Genomic DNA, 16,331 nt, shown 5'->3' with positions numbered 1-16,331 from the left:
AACCTTTTTCCTTGTTAGACGGACTTGCCAGTTTCAAAAGTTTCCTGAAGTCTGAATTTAGTGAGGAAAACCTTGAGTTCTGGATGGCCTGTGAGGATTACAAGAAGATCAAGTCCCCTGTCAAGATGGCTGAGAAGGCAAAGAAAATTTATGAAGAATTCATCCAAGCAGAGGCTCCTAAAGAGGTTGGTCCTGATGGGAAGGTGGGTGGGTGTGGTCAGTGGGGGTCAGCTCAACAACTTCCCAGGAAGGATTTCCAACTGCAGTACACTTTGCAGCTACAGGCTATTCCTATTTGAGAGTGGGCCACCTTTCATAAGCACCTACTGAGTGCAAAGGCAGAGCAATACAGTAGAGCAGGTATGAACTTGAACTCTGTTTAGGCCACTTTCTAAGCAATCATGGGTCTCTTTTCAGTAGGATGTAATCCCAAGTCAGAATGATACTAGTTGTATGATCTTAGATAAATTATTGAGTCTGTCTGAACTTAACTTCTTTCTTTGGGAAAATGAGGGTAATGAAGACTATTTTTGCAGGATTGTTGTGAGGATGAAATTAAAGAGCAGACGTGAAAATATATATCTCAGCATTTGAACTAATTAATGCTTACTAAATGTTTCTACCACTTAATTTCTTCTCTATTCCTCTTCCCCTTCTCCTCCCTTCCCTTTCTTTTTTTATGAAAACTCTCTCTTTTCCCTTCTATTCTCCCCCATCCCGTTGTTTCCCCCAGGTCTTTTCCATTTACACTCTAGTCAGGGGAAACATGGTTTCTACTTACAAAAATCAAATGATTACAAGATAATAGTGCTAGAGATGTCAGAAGACAATATACCGTTAACTGACTGCTAAAGACAAGATGTGTGTTGATTTCAAAGAGGATTTGGGGTAGTTTATCTGCCCTTTGCTGTTTATGAAACTGAATTGAAAAAGCTTTCTGTGGAATTCAGGATGGCCTCAGCAAGACCTGTTCATCATGTTTTGGTCAGGTCACTAATTTCACATTGCACCCCATAATCCAATCTGGAAATCAAACTTTTCATCAAGATTTGGGGTCAATCACAGGGGTGATCTGAGCAAACCCTCTAGGTAGGCAGTAATTAACTTAAGATTATTTGAGAGGGGAAAATCCCCAATATCCTTTTTCTCTCACAGGTGCTCTAGACTCTTGAGGTCCCACCATTTGATATTTATTCCTTTGGTAATGCATTACTCATCACTGATCCTTTTTGAAAGATAAATATGTTTGAATGGATGGACAAATTATATACCTAATACTAACAGATGAGCTCCCTCCATGACACAGGAGGTGGAGGTCTAGGACATGAGAATATAGAGCACCATGGGTCCAGGTGGAGAAAGTGAGAGTCCTAAGATGGAACTGGGCTTAGTCTTGCTGTGGAATCCTATCCAGATCTCCTCTTCTACCCCTCAGGCTCCCACCCGATGCATATATGTTAGCTTCCCCTACTTCTGATGCCTTTTGTGCTGGGACATTATTCTTCTATCCACATGGAATCTCTATTTGTGATGTTACCAAGGAGATTAGTATTAAATTTGACACCCATTTCCTGACTTCAACTGATCTCCCATTTCCAGCCTATCTTCCCACCAACATCATTCCTCTTTACAGAAGTCTAGGATTTGTTGCAATATCTGCACATCGTGGAGATCCATATGGACTATTGCTTTGAGCTCCAGGAAAACATTGTTCTCGAGGTTCCTTATTAGAACATTGGTGGTTATCATGAAAATATGAAACATTAAAAATGAAGTTTCAAAATAAACAAAACCCTGGCTGAGTTACTAGAACACACAAATGGTGGCCCTCATTATGAGGACCCGTGAGCTCAAATTAAAATAGCCTTGGCCTCCAGTCTCTGAGCTGGGCATCAGAGAGAATGTGAATCCTGCTCTGACACGTAATAAGCATTCAGTGATATTTGTGAGATGAATGGGTGCAGATGTCCCAACCCAGACCTTTCTCAATGTGTAACTTTGGGCAAGTTTCTCACTAAAGCTCTCTAATTCTCAGTTCCCTTAACTGTAATCATCTCACATATACGTATGTGTACCTAGAGGATGTTTAATAAATTGTAGCTGTTATTTTAAAAATTTTCCAAATCTTGTATTTTGACCCCAAAATTTAATATTTCATTTTGATGACCAGCAGATTGACCTATAAAACAAATTTACCCAGGCAAATAGTAATCTAAATGTTCTTTCTCTGAATATTCACCTCAGTTCTTTAAGATAAGGAACTGAAGGAGAGATACAGTTGTAAAAAAATTGGAACTAAGATTAAAAAAAGAGAAGTGACCCTGTGTAGTTCAATAAGTAGAAAACTCATATATTGCAAATTGTCAACTGTCCATATTTTAAATTAACGAAAAATATTTTCTTGGCTCTCTAGTAAACAGATGAGTGTATATCAAAATGATTCATTAGAGGAGCCCATGCACATAAAAATAATAAGATAAATAGCTGTTTTTGCTGGTGTGTACAATGTGTTAGAGAGTTTTAAATACATCACTTCTTTAAAAAATAGGATTAGGAGATAATTTAATAATTTTTAGAAATTCAACTATTTGAGTAAGGCTGCCCACTTAGTTCAGTATATATTTAAAAGAAGGAAGAAACATTGCTTTCGTGTGGCGGGAAGAATAACAGACTGAGAATAGAGAAATAGACGTGATAGCCTCACCTCTGTCCCTCACTAGCTGTTTGTGGGCATGTAACGACCTCTCTGGGTCTCGGAGTCTTCAGCCGTGAAGGCAGGAGTCAGACTACCTCACCTCTGAGACTGTTTCCAGTGCTGCCTGTGTAGTCTTCCGCCATTCCTGCATAAAGCACACAGGCCCCTCTCACCTGTGGAAAACATGTCATAGCCTCAACTCACTTCATCCTGGACCTTCAGTCACAGTCACTCCTGTCTGTTCTGGCCTGGTACTCCCCAATCCTGTCTTTGCCCCTGACTCTGACCTAAAGCTGCTTCATAATTCTCTGAGCCCAAATAGCTTTTCTCAGTATCAAGAACTTCTAGCAGCCCAGGAGAGACCTAAAACATTTTCTCATGTTCCAATTCAGAATTATTGGTTGATTTGTTTCTTTCTCTTTTACATGCAGACACCTTAAGAGTCATTGAAACATACAACGTGATGTACAGTGATTTCTCTCAAATCATACTCAGACAAGCCCAGGCAGGCTGTACACTGTACAACTCCAGGGGACCATTTACACGGACCCTAACATGAATGGTGTCCCTGGGAGTGGCTCGACGTAGTAGCCCTGCATTCAGGACAAATACGCCATAATGCCTTCCAACACTGCAGTCTACTGGGTAAAAGCAACATTGCTGGGCTTTTGAGTCTTCTCTCTAGCACTTATGGTCTTGCGCAAGTCACTTAACATTTCTGCTCCTCAGGTGTAAAATGTAGGTGTCAGTATTACCTCCTGGAGTTGTAAGATTCAAGTTGTAAGATTCAAGATTCATAGCACAGTGCCTGTAAGAGTTAAGTTCTCCACACTCAGTAAGTATTAGCTGCTATTGTTATTATTGTTGTGCTAGAACCATTGTTTCCCACTTAGTTTCAGGAAAAGACCAAGTTTCTTTATTCTTCGAGAACCATGCAAAAGGTCTTGGATCCCTGGTCAGAAGTTCCTTCTCTCTCTTCATTCTCCCCACTAGGTGTGAAACCAAATGCTGTGGTAGGAGGATTGTGGGATTAGGCATCAGGATACTTGGATTCAAATTCAGAGTCTCTGCATTCAAATACATTTATTAGTTCTGTGATCTTGAAGAAGTCTCTCTCTCTCTCTCTCTCTCTATCTATCTATCTATCATCTATCTATCTATCTTTCCCCTACAAAAGGAAAGACTCATTCTTAGGGTTATTGTGAGGATTATATGAGGTCTGCATGTGTTGGCTGCTTGTTTCTAACAGTGGGTGTCTAAAACTGGTTGATCTTAATCTGAGTCACGCATTTGTTGAAGCACCAGTTGCCTTACCCCACTGCGTATAAAATAGAAATGATATTTCTCACTTTCTATGACTCTCTTCCCCTCATGTGTTATACTGGTGAGAAATTCCACTTCTCTCCCAATCCCTCCTGAAATCCCACAACCTGGCTGACTCAGTGACCCTGTTTCCTGTCTCACAGGTGAATATTGATCACTTCACAAAGGACATCACAGTGAAGAACCTGGAGGAACCTTCCCCAAGCAGCTTTGATGTGGCCCAGAAAAGAATCCATGCCCTGATGGAAAAGGATTCACTGCCTCGCTTTGTGCGCTCTGGGTTTTATCAGGAGTTCATCAAGTAGCAATGCAGTTGGTCTGTGAGAATCATCCTGAGAGTTATTTCCTCCACAATAACCCTGCACTTTCCAGCAACCCACATATTTTCCTATAGCAGCTTGCTCAAAGACTCTCAAACAGAAAACCCCAGGGAGTGTTGCTTCCTCCTTTGCCCACATTGTTTTGGATGTTTATCTATTGCCCAAATGCCTTCCTTTTCCAATTTCCTCTTCCTGCCCCCATTCTTAATTAAGCTCTACTCTTGTATGTTGTTGTGAAACTCAATCAGAACGACAGAAAAAAATCTATCAAAGGAAATATAAGACAAGAATATGATATCATTGAATGTAGGTCCATTTGGTTTAGGTAATGGATCTCCCCCTAAATTGGTATGAAAAAGAATGTGGATGTGGAAAGACCAGTTTCAACTGAGACTAATTGATCTCATTTTTTAAAAAATTCTGATCCATGAGGGGGTCACCCCTCTCATTATTTCTGAACTTGGTTAGTAAAAGTTGCTAAGAATTTTATGAGGCAGCCACTATTGGATTTTTTAAGCAAATACATTGTTAAAAAATACTGATCTTCTTCTGAGAGCATCTTTGTGTTAGCTAGAGATTATAAACAAGAGATATAGATACATAAATATGCTGTGTTTATATAAAATCGATCTGAACACCACCCATATAGCTTCTTTCCCTATACTTCCCTCATCCCTTCCCATGCATAAAGTTATCAAATTCTGTATTAAATCAATGACCTGAGATTGACAAGGGACTACTTTATAAATGTATCTATGCCTCTAGTATATAGGCACAAAGTTTCAATTTTCAAATTAGTTAAAATTCATGTGAGTATAAAATTCCAAAATTTCTGACTCCAATCATATAAAACAGTTGCTACTCATTGCAGTGGTCTCCCACCTCAATATCAAGAGGGCTGTACACTAAGATGGAAAAACCTTGTCAAGCCTAAAATGATTAGTTGTCCTATGATGCCATCAGTTTGTTTAGTAAGTGACGATTATCTTTAAAACACCAAATTATCTTTGGAAAACTTAATTTGACTAAATGCAGAGACGTTCTAAGTGAGATAGAATTTTAAAGTACCCTGCATTTTGCAAAATAATCTGATCTTTTAGCAACCCCTCACTTCCCTCCCTATTTTGCTCGCTGCATTAATGAATTGTATTTATAGTCAAAATGCACATTTATACCCCTAACATGCCTTACAAACAGCCAATTGATAAGCCATGGTATTTTTTTAGTAGGTTTAAACTTTTAATTCTGTATTTCATTATTATAAGTCTCGCTAGAATTTTTTTCTTATCTTTAGTAGATTTGATTAAGCAATGATTTACTTAATCTAGTAATAAAGAGAGTCAAACTATGTATGAGTATAACCAAGGTGAGGACACTGAGTTAACTAAGCAAGTAATTTTTAAAGGATTAATAAAAATCTGAAATGTTTAAGTAGAAGACTACATTGTTTAGTCTTGTATTTACTCCTTTTGTTTCTTTTTTTCTTTCACACATTCCTAGTTTCACATGTTTGTAGTCCATTTATTCAGCTAATTCCTAAGAATATTGAAAGTGAAGCAACTATATGACTGTATTCTTTGAGTAAACACTGACTGTATTTGTTGGGTTTTCCTTTTTTTTTTTTGGTATTTCAAAGGCTAATGTGCCCTTCCTGAATACTTGCCATTTCAAACTCTGAAAATGGGTCGGAGTGACTGGGTCTTTACTGCCAACTCTTGCTAGTCTGGTATGAGTTCATTCATATTTGTCAGTATTGCTCACTTCAAAGAAACTCCGTCATCAAGCAGTCGACAGCTAGGCCAGATCAACATTGTGAGCATGAAAAAGAAGTTCTCACCATGTCTATTCGTGTAGGAGTGACAAGCAACTCACAACAAGAATTCCCAGCACAACCATCCTCAGCATCTGTCTGTGCTGCCCCAAATCAGTATAAAATCACCAATGCTTTACTTGCTAATGCAGCTAGAAAATTTAAGACCTGAAGAATCTAGGTGAGTTATTTTTTTCTTGAATGCCAAAACATTTTTAAGAAAAATTTTGATGTCATTAATATTTCAAATATTTTATTCATATTAGTTGAAACAACAAAATGTTTGAAAATACCCAGAGAATTAACTAGAGATTACAGAGTTCACCAAGATGGTTGATGTGACAAAGACTCGGACTGACTGTATTCACAAATTGACTGCACATCCTATGTAAGTGGGTAGACTTGTCAGTGAAGGATAAGAAGGACCTTCACCTTTTCATAAGCTGAACCCAGGAGACAGAGGGCAGGAAAAGCACCAGGAGGGCAACGCTGTAAAGGCTACAAGAAGCATGAATGCCTTGCAGTCAACCAGTGACATGTAATATATATGTAAATATGATTTTAAATTTAAAGCAGTACACACACACACACACACACACACACACACACACATACTCTCTTCTAAATAATAAAATTAAAAGGAATACAAATATCACAGCCCCAAATGAAAAAGCAAATGTATAAAAATTGCCCTAGAAAATTCTTTGAAATCTTTGGTGTTTTTAAACTTAGGAAAAAAACTGAGCTACTAGAAGTTGCTATAGTAACACAAACAAAATAAACATTCTTTTAAATTTTGGGAAATTAGGAAAACTGGGATGATCTTTCCAGGAAAAAAAAATGTGTAACATCTGTTTATCACTCCCCTTGCCTCCTCCCCTTCCTCCCCACTCTCCCTTGAGTAAATTGCCTGGGAAAGTATGAAACTCAATGCAAGAGCGAGCCCTGTGGTGCTGGTATTTTCCTCCCTTGTGAAAATGTAACAGTCATAAGTGGATCTGGGATGTAGAGAGGTGGTCAATGGGAATAGGAGTATATGCTTCTCATCCTTGAGAGAAACCTAAGATTAGGTAGGTAGGTCAGGTAACCACCATAACCTGTTTTTCTGCCTGGGTTTGATATAGTTTGTGGTTGGTGTCTGATTAGGATCTAAACTTGACCAGAAGAGAGAGACAGACTATCAACTCTCAGAGTAAATTAGGAGGCCGTGTTCCATGTTCATCTGCTAAAGCAATGCTTGTTCATGTGAACAACCCCCTACACACACATGCACACATGCACACACACACACATTTTCTTTCTCTTAGATAGACACCTTCTGAAATGCAGAACTGAGATGTTTCAGTAACTTTGCTTTCAAATCAATAGAATCAAATTTATGAAAACATTTTTTGCCCCACTCCCCATACCACCTATGTACTCTAATTCTCTATGGTATAAATTATGCTTTAAGCAGATTTCAGTTTTTAGTGCATAAAGAGAAGAAGTTGTTAAAGAAATTGTTTTTACTTTTGTTCTCTACAAAGCCATGGATTATGCTTGGTTGATGTGCTCTCTGTATACACTCCCTTCCAACAGGGTGGACTTGTTATTATTTCCCAAAGAATAATAGATATCCAGAAGTTTCAATAAAAACTTGACCATTAGTAAATCAATTGGTAAACTAATAAACATTCCCTGCCAGGGCTTTGTCAAGCTATCTGTCCCATCACAAATTTGATAATTTGAGAATCATTTCAAAGGCTATCATATTTCAGAGGAATCATTTTTATCCCTGAAATCATTCCCTCTAGCAGGCCATTTTCCTTGTTTCCTGGTAATTTAACAAGTTTGAGAGAAATAGGGTCATGAGAAAAGAAAGGGGGGAAAGGAGAGATGGGAAGTGGTAACGAAGTAAGTGCCCAGACCTACAAAGTGAGTCCATTCACTAGGAGACATTTAAAAGCAGGTCCACTTGATTGAAAATCAAATAGTTTTTGCTGTCACCACCAAGATTTGCAGGAACGCTTTTCTTGACTAACAATGCAGATTGATGTGAAAATCCATTTTAATATCCTAGGGATTCTTGATTAGATAAAAGAAGAAACATGGAAGATTTTCTTTCCCCAGTGGGCTTGCATGTGCCAGAGAGCAGATCATGGAGAACCCAGTTTCTAACATCCAAATGTCCAAACCCAAGGGTCAGGCAACTCTCTGTAGGTTCTGGACACGATGTCTTGATACATCTCAGTGTATGGGTTTTCCAGGCTCTCCTTTCTATAAGAGTGTGTTCAATTCTTGCCTTGGATAAGGCTCTTTAGCAATTTAGCAACTACTCCTTGTGCTAAACATATTTTCATTCAAATAGGTTATATGGCAGACCAGAGCAATAGATATCCAAAGAAAGGCTTTCCCCAGCATACTGGAACTGAAAAGATCAGGATTTCCAACAGAGACATTTGTAGCTTTGAATGGAAACTCATAGCAGAGAGTAAAGGGAAAAAGACAGACAACCGAACTTTGGAATATTATCCTCACCTCACAGTTTAATAATAATCATTTCTAGTAGAGAAGCTACAAAACCAACATTTATATCCAGTTTGATAAGCCTCTTGTTTTTTCACCTGAGACAATTTTCCTTTCTGTCTCACACCTATATCTCCATTTCTTTTCTCTCCCTGTGTGAGGATACATTTTAAATAGTTGAGTCTAACCACTGTTATCTAATAATGAATACAATTAAAAGCATTTAACTCCCTATCTAGGAAAATGTATAAACTAAGGCATGACAAAACAATGGGAAATGCTGGAAAATTTTCCAATGGAGAGAAGTAATCTGGATAATTTTTGCCAAAAGTTCTTTTCATGTCAGATGTTATTAGAATTTGGGGGGACTAAATTTTTTAAGAATGCTGCAACTCGCAACTCATCTTCAGGAGACCAGCCCAGAGAAAAGTGTAGAAATGAAAGTTTTGGAAATCCATTTGTCAGCATTTATCCCATAAGTTTTTCATTTAGAAACAATGTGTTTATCTTCTAATTTTGTAACCAATATGTTGTGTACTATGTAACTCATACTTCTTGATAAAGCACCAAATATGTATCTGTATCCACAATCACATATATTATATTAAATATATATCTATATAATAACCTTATATGAGTCCTTCTTGACTCCTGAATATTCTTGATATGAAACTCTGTCTTAAGGTAGGCTTGTTGTTCACTTCACTCCTTATACCAGGTGAGCCCTTGATCAATTGGGAGGATCCCTCTCTTAATAAACATCAACTGTAATACAGCCTGACATGCTAAACTCAGAAAGGGAGATACAAAGTACCCAATATTCATACACTCTGTTCACTACTTTCCCTTGGATTCAGATGGCAACAACTTATTGATGCAGGTATTCACTGTTAACATTGACTAGCACATTATATCATTTGGATCCTGCAATATTCAGTGAGTATAGTTATTCCTTTCTCTTCCTGCACTGGTGAAAGATCTGAAATCCATGTGCCACTGCAAGCAACTCAATTCTATGACCTTAGATTTGGTGCTCAGATAGTTTAGGTAATGGACTCAGATTATACAACTAGTGGGGTTGGGATTGGATGAAAGGGAAAGTTTGTATACAGAAAGACACATAAATAGAATCAGTTTACAGAGAGAACCAATGATGAGATTCCATGTGAAGGGAGAATGGGAGAGAGGAATTGAGAGATTAGAGAATGTCTGCTTGGCCTGTGACAGTTTCTAACTTCTCATTCACAGTTCCCATGAAGCCTAGGTATATTTAATGTAGATGCAATCACTATGAATCATTTCAGTACCATCTATTCTATTCTCCTCTTTATTTGAATTATCTTGGATGATTTTCTGAGAGTTTCCACCAAGAAGCATTATTAGTCAAAGATCACTAACACTTTTATCTCCCCCACAGAGAAGAAGTGATGTCTCGAGGTCATTATGTGAATCAGTGGCAGAATAAAGCTTACAGGTCAGATTTCCTCTCAGACTCCTGTTGATCCACTCAACCAAAGGAACCACACGTGATCCCTCAAACATTAAGATTACTGGTTCTAATTTGATTAAAACAGGCTAAATCCACCCCTGCCCTAGTGGGAGTCCATGCTATCATCTGTTAGTGATGTAAGCCGTCTTCTCCAAGCTCTCCAATCTACAAAGTGTCTTTTGCTAATTTTACATTTTCTAAATCAGCTGTATCTTGAAAATTATTTTGTTCACAAACCACTTTCCAAATACCTTAACTCTTCAGATGGCTTCCCAATGCCTCAGTGCATTCTACATTTAAATTAGTTTCATCTAGCAAATTCCTGGTCCAAATTCCATGCTTTTCCACTTTTTAGTCAATTTCTACCTTCTCAATGTTTAAACTCATTAAAAACAATTTGAAATGTGGATGGAAATTGTATTAGAAAGCCAAGCTTATGAGGAGGCAGTCTTCACTCAATCCTTGGGAGCCAGCCTCATGGCCAGGCCGCCGGGTCTCTTAGTTAATAAGGTCACATTTCCAAAGTACTCCCACCTTGGGAAGATGCAGAGTGTGTTACAGACAGGCAGGGGTGGGTATGCTCTCCCACAGGTGACTTTGGAAGTCTTAGTTATGTTTTGAAGAAGTGGTGCCTTGTCTGCCGCTAGAAGGACCTGTCTGTGACCCGTGAGAAATAGATGCCTTGCCTCAGATTGTGCCACTAAAAGCCCAAAGCCTCTTGGCTTCTAAGTAGAATCCTTACAGAACATCACAGATATATAAGTAGGAATTGGAGCCCAGGGTCATTAGTGAATACGGATGAATGGAGATGGATATTCCTGTATTTCTTTTAACTGAATATTTATTTTGACTACTTTTTAATTTATCAGTGAAAGCCATAATATGTCTACTTGAGTTTCACTAACATTTCTACTCACAACAAGAACAGGGATTGTTACAGAATCAGTTCTGTTCGCCTGGCACTTAGCAAGCCAAATGCTGACATGCCAAGGTTTGTGGCAGAGAAACAGTTTATTCTCAAAGCAGCCAAGCGATGAAATGGGAGAACAAGTCTCAGATCTATCTCCCTGAAAGTGAGGGGGTTGGGATATTTATGGGATAAGCAGGGTGGTCTTAGACATGGGGAAAGTTGGCTGGATGTAGAGAAAAGGTGAGGTAATTGGTGTTCTGCACAGGTGCATCTTGTTTACATGTGTCTGCATGTTCAAGATGGAGGCACTTAGCATGATCTGAGGCTGGAGTTTTCCAGCCCTCTGATGTCAAAATGCCATTCCTTAGACAACTGTGCACGCCCAGTTTTAGGATCGGTGGTCCCAACCAGCCTTAACTGGCTCACACTGGACAAGAGCTGACTCCTAGTTCCTGAAGTTATGGGAAGCTGGGAAGGTATACAATTAAAGGGGTGGGTGGAGAAAGAAGGAAAAATTAACCTAAAGTGAGCTTAATCAGGAAAAGTAGTTTACAAGCAGAGGGGTAGTAACAAGCTGTTCCCCTATCTGCTGTTCTGCAAGACGAGCTACAGAATTCCTGTTATCCGTCGGCTTCTGTTATGTCTATGGGGCACGGTTTCCAGGTGATAAGAAAAATCCAGATTCAGAAAATGTCAGAGCTGGAATAGACATTACAAATGTTCTCATATGCCTAGGATGAAAGTCCAGTCCTCCTCTCTCTGCAAAGGTTCTCTTCAGCTGAGATACCAGCATCTAGGGGGGATGGGGGTTGAAAACACCTGAGGCCGTGGGAGCAAAGGAGGCACCCACTTGCCTGGCCAGTCAGATCAGCCGAACTGCCCTGATCAGTCCAGCGACACAGTCACACACAAAAACCCACTCTGCCATCCTTAGAAATTATTCTTCCCTGTCTTCATTTCAAAGATAAGGAAATTGGGACCCATTGAGCCGAAATGATTTGTCCAAAGTTATATGTCTGGATAACAGCATGCTTCTGACCAATGATCCGATTCCCATTCTGTGGTATTTTTTCTTTGGAACAATATTCGAGTTATACCTTATTCACATATCTGTAATAATAGGTGTTCTGAAAGTTGATATCAAAGAATTGTAAGATACTATAGAAATGGTAGGGTAGGGATGGCCAAGAAAAACTGTGCTTCTCAAAAGTGTACTCCTGTCCACTATCCTTCTAATAATTTTCCCAATTAGATATCCTTCATGTTTAACAAACTACGCCTTTAAAGGTAAAATATCCTGTTAGAAAGTTATTAGCTATTCATACTTTAATGTGACTAAATCTAGGAGGATGATACACATTGCTTAATTCTTAAGACTTTCCTGAAGACAGCCAGAGGGAAAGGGTGTTTTGACTGAGGGGACAATAGCATTGATTGAGGGAAATAGAGGTCTGTCTATTGTAACCTTATTTTTGGAAAACTGATCATCCATATATGTTATATATGGCCTCATTCCCTGACAGCACTGAATAGTAAGATTTATGGACATAGAACAGTCTTTTATCCTATATATTATTCTAGCAACTATTAGGTATTGTTTTACTCTTTACTGGGATTTGAAGAACTTGAAAAGTTCTCATGCTAAATTCCTTAACTACCAATTTCAAACTACCATTTTCAACTTTCAACTTTTGTTAAGCATTGTCTATCATTGTTCTTTCTTAAACGTAAATTCGCCTAGGAGGAGTAACACAAAATCTTCAACAGCTTAGAGTGTTTATCTGATCATGTTACTTCTCTCATGACTTATCTGATCATGCTATTCCTCTCTTTAAAACCTTTCGATGACTTTCCATGGTCTTGATAGGTTCCAGTCCCAGGGTACAAAGGGAGTCTTGTAGAGCTGTAAAGACACATATGCACTGTTCACTACCCATTGATTGAATAACACCTCCATATCCATGTACTATTTTAAATATTCAAGTTTTAAAAGCAAATACAAATTCACTTAAAAACATTCCTGAATTTTTATTAGCTTGTCATTTCAAATATTTTAAATTAATATGCAGTGATATTACATCTACTCTCATATGGATGACCTCAAAATTACTCTTACTCTTAAAAATTTGTTTTAACTCTAAAATTTGGTTTGCCACTGTCCTAGAGAATAGCACCCTGAATCCTTATATGCAAAATTCTCTAAACCAGCCAGTCTTAGGTGACATCTTGCAGAACTCCAATGTGCCATGCTTCCTCACGCTGTGGGCCTTGCATGAGGCAGTTCTTTTCACTACATTCCCTCTTTATCACCTAGCTAACACCTACACATTTTTAAAAAATTAGAGCAGAGATATCATCTTCCCTGGGGGACTTCTTTTACACCCATCAGACTCCACCTAACTAACGTGGGTGACATTCCTCTCCTCTGATATGTTTTCACTAAAGACATGTCCCTGCCCATTGGATAGGATAATTATGTGGAACAGTTAAGGAATTCACTTCTTTGACAAGTGTTAGAAAAGCAAAGGTCTGGTATTTTAACTTCTGAAGAAGTCTGGACATGAAAAATTCCAGATACCCCTTTCTTCCCAAGTTCCTAGGACAGGCCATGAAAGGAAATTATTGTGGCTTTTAACTACGCCCTCAGGAAAAAATATCCTTCCCACAACCCACCACTTTTGTTGTCCAATGTGATAAATACCATTCCTGAGAGGAGGGGAGTCTGGCACCAATCAGGAGGCTTGAGGGACCTCAGTCATCTCAGACACCTCCAGGCAGGTAGCCACTAACTCATCTCCTTCAAAGTAGCTGTGCATTGAATTTCCTTGGCTCTTTGGCTTTGCTCATTTTCTGTATAAGTAGGTCAGACATCTCTCATGTTCTTTATCCCTGCACAATTCCAGACATCTTGCTAACCATTAAAAAAATAGAGAAAAGATATAATTATTGATTTTTTACAGTGGGTCGCTATTGTGACTTTTCATTCTAATAGCATGTCTGTTTCACTTTAGGAGGTAAGCAGGAATAGGTGGCTAATCTTACCCCTTTAAAAGTACACTTTATTCCTCTAAAAATGTTTAGTGGTATTTGGGGATTGCATGTTTCTTATCTTGACAAAATTTCCCAGCCTAGTCCTTCTAGAATGAATAAGAATAGGTAGAAGAGGCAAAAGAATGTATATTTTTAGCTTGTGTGAGGGACCTTCCATTTTACTTATCGTCCACCTCTTGAGTGTCTGCATCATGAAGATAAAGGCATTTGAAATCCAAATGAAAGTATTTATTCAGATCTTAGCTCCTCAAGACAGCCAACAGATTTCCAAGAGGTTTTAAAGATACAGGTGGCATATTTTGGTAAAAACTAAATCAATGTCTTTTTGAACTGTAAGTGCAGACTCCAGAAAATAATGTGTAGATAATATTAGGCTTTAGAGATGAAAAAATGGCTTTTCTAGTTACAACCATCATTTCTCTCCTGTTGGCCCAATATACGTGGTTTAGAATCACAAAATCTGAGTAGTAGGCTAGATCTTCCTTCTACCATCTTGGGCAGCAGAAGTAACTCCCTGAGACTTATATATTCAGCTCACAGTTAGGAACTGGCTGGAAGAAGGGAGCAATGCAATGGAGAGACATATATACACTGTGGAATATTACTCAGCCATAAAAAAGTGAAATAATGCCTTTTGCAGCAACAAGGATGGACTTAGAGGTTATCATACTAAGTGAAGTAAGCCAGACAGACAAAGACAAATATCATATAATATCGCTTATTTGTGGAACCTAAAAAAAAAAAAAAAGGTACAAATGAACTTATTTACAAAACAGAAATAGATCCACAGACATAGAAAACAAATTTATGGTTACCAAAGGGGAAAGGGGTGGGGGAGGGATACGTTAGGAGGTTGAGATTAACACATACATGCTACTATATACAAAATAGATAACCAACAGGACCTACTGTATAGCACAGGGAACTCTACTCAGTTTTTTGCAATAACCTGTAATGGAAAAGAATATAACTAAATCACTCTGCTGTGCACCTGAAACTTAACACAACGTTGTAAATCAACTATATTTCAATAAAAATATTAAAAAAATACAATATAATACAGCTTCCTTCTTACTCCAAATTTAATTTGCTTATATTCTTGGTGGATACACACATGATTTTATGATACCAGAACTTTTATTCCATTTTTTTCTATGAGGAACTAACACTCAAAGGGAGTCAGTGATGAGCTCGTGGCTACACAGCTAGAAAGGTGACACGTTGGAATACATGGTATCTATCAGTACTGAGCTTGGTGTTTTCCTTTTCCTTCCCTCTTTAGTTTTCTTTTCCCTCCTTTTAACTACAAACCAGGTTGTTTTATCCTGAAGAAAGCCTGGATTTTCTGTGTGACTTCTTCAGAGGCATCTAATTCTAAGTGCAGAGTGCATCTTCCATTTCCTCCTCCTACCACGTCCACTTTTTGTGGATGCCCCGCACTTCTGTAGAATCCCACTGAATTCTACTCACCTCCAGTTCTCTTTATCAACCACAGACCATCACCTATGGGTCCCTGAGTAGTTCACATATTCTTTAGGTGTGAGGAAGTAACAGGCTATACTAATAGCAACCAGAGATTACAGAGATTTTCCAAGACAGTTGCCATTTCAAATATCTTATTCTGTTTTTCCCAAAAGTATACTTGTCAGACTATGCATTCTGGTTTTGGGGTTAGAAAATATATTTAGTCCAGATAAGCTGTAATTCAGCCCAGACAGACCAGGTTTGTATAACCTTAGTAATGTTAATAAATCAGCAGCTGTAGAAACATTCATTCCTAAACTTCGAAGGGCAAACAGTTAAATTTTCTAGATCCTGAGGGATCACTGAAACAAGTCACATACTGTCTAAGAAACTTTCTCTTTGAAAATGGTGATCTAGTAGCATAAACACAAAAATCCTGGTCAAATCCTTACGGACATTCCTGTTTATGAAGCCTTTGGCAGCATTCTCAGCAGAGTCAGTGGCTCCCTGCTTCTCTGCACATTAACATTGTTCTGACCTCGATTATAGCACTCACTACAGTTGTTTAATATACACTTATTTATTGAATCCTATGTGCCAGGTAATATGCTAGTTAGGAATACAAACTGCCAGCTCACATGGCCACTTGAAGGCCCATGGCCAAACATTCAGTCTCTACCAGGTCCTAGAAGCAAGCTTGCAGCTAAATCAAAAGGAAAAGTAGTTCTCTGCGGAACACAGCATAGAATTGCTCCAAGAGCTTG

At 38.4% G+C, this 16,331-nt stretch overlaps 1 protein-coding gene across 1 annotated transcript in view; it reads left to right on the top strand.

The window, feature by feature from the left end:
• RGS5 (regulator of G protein signaling 5) overlaps positions 1-9,280 on the top strand; it is a 52,257-nt gene extending 42,977 nt beyond the window's left edge. The window contains exons 4-5 of the mRNA XM_059935260.1: positions 19-185; positions 4,162-9,280. Coding sequence (XP_059791243.1) covers positions 19-185; positions 4,162-4,323 — 329 coding nt within the window. The 3' untranslated portion in view covers positions 4,324-9,280. The remainder of the gene's footprint in view (positions 1-18; positions 186-4,161) is intronic.
• Positions 9,281-16,331: the final 7,051 nt, after the last annotated feature.

The sequence above is a fragment of the Balaenoptera ricei genome, chromosome 1 (genome assembly GCF_028023285.1).
Source record: "Balaenoptera ricei isolate mBalRic1 chromosome 1, mBalRic1.hap2, whole genome shotgun sequence".
Lineage (NCBI taxonomy): Eukaryota > Metazoa > Chordata > Mammalia > Artiodactyla > Balaenopteridae > Balaenoptera > Balaenoptera ricei.
The sequence above is the reverse complement of the archived record's forward strand: the minus strand, read 5'-3'. Positions and strand labels throughout refer to the sequence as shown.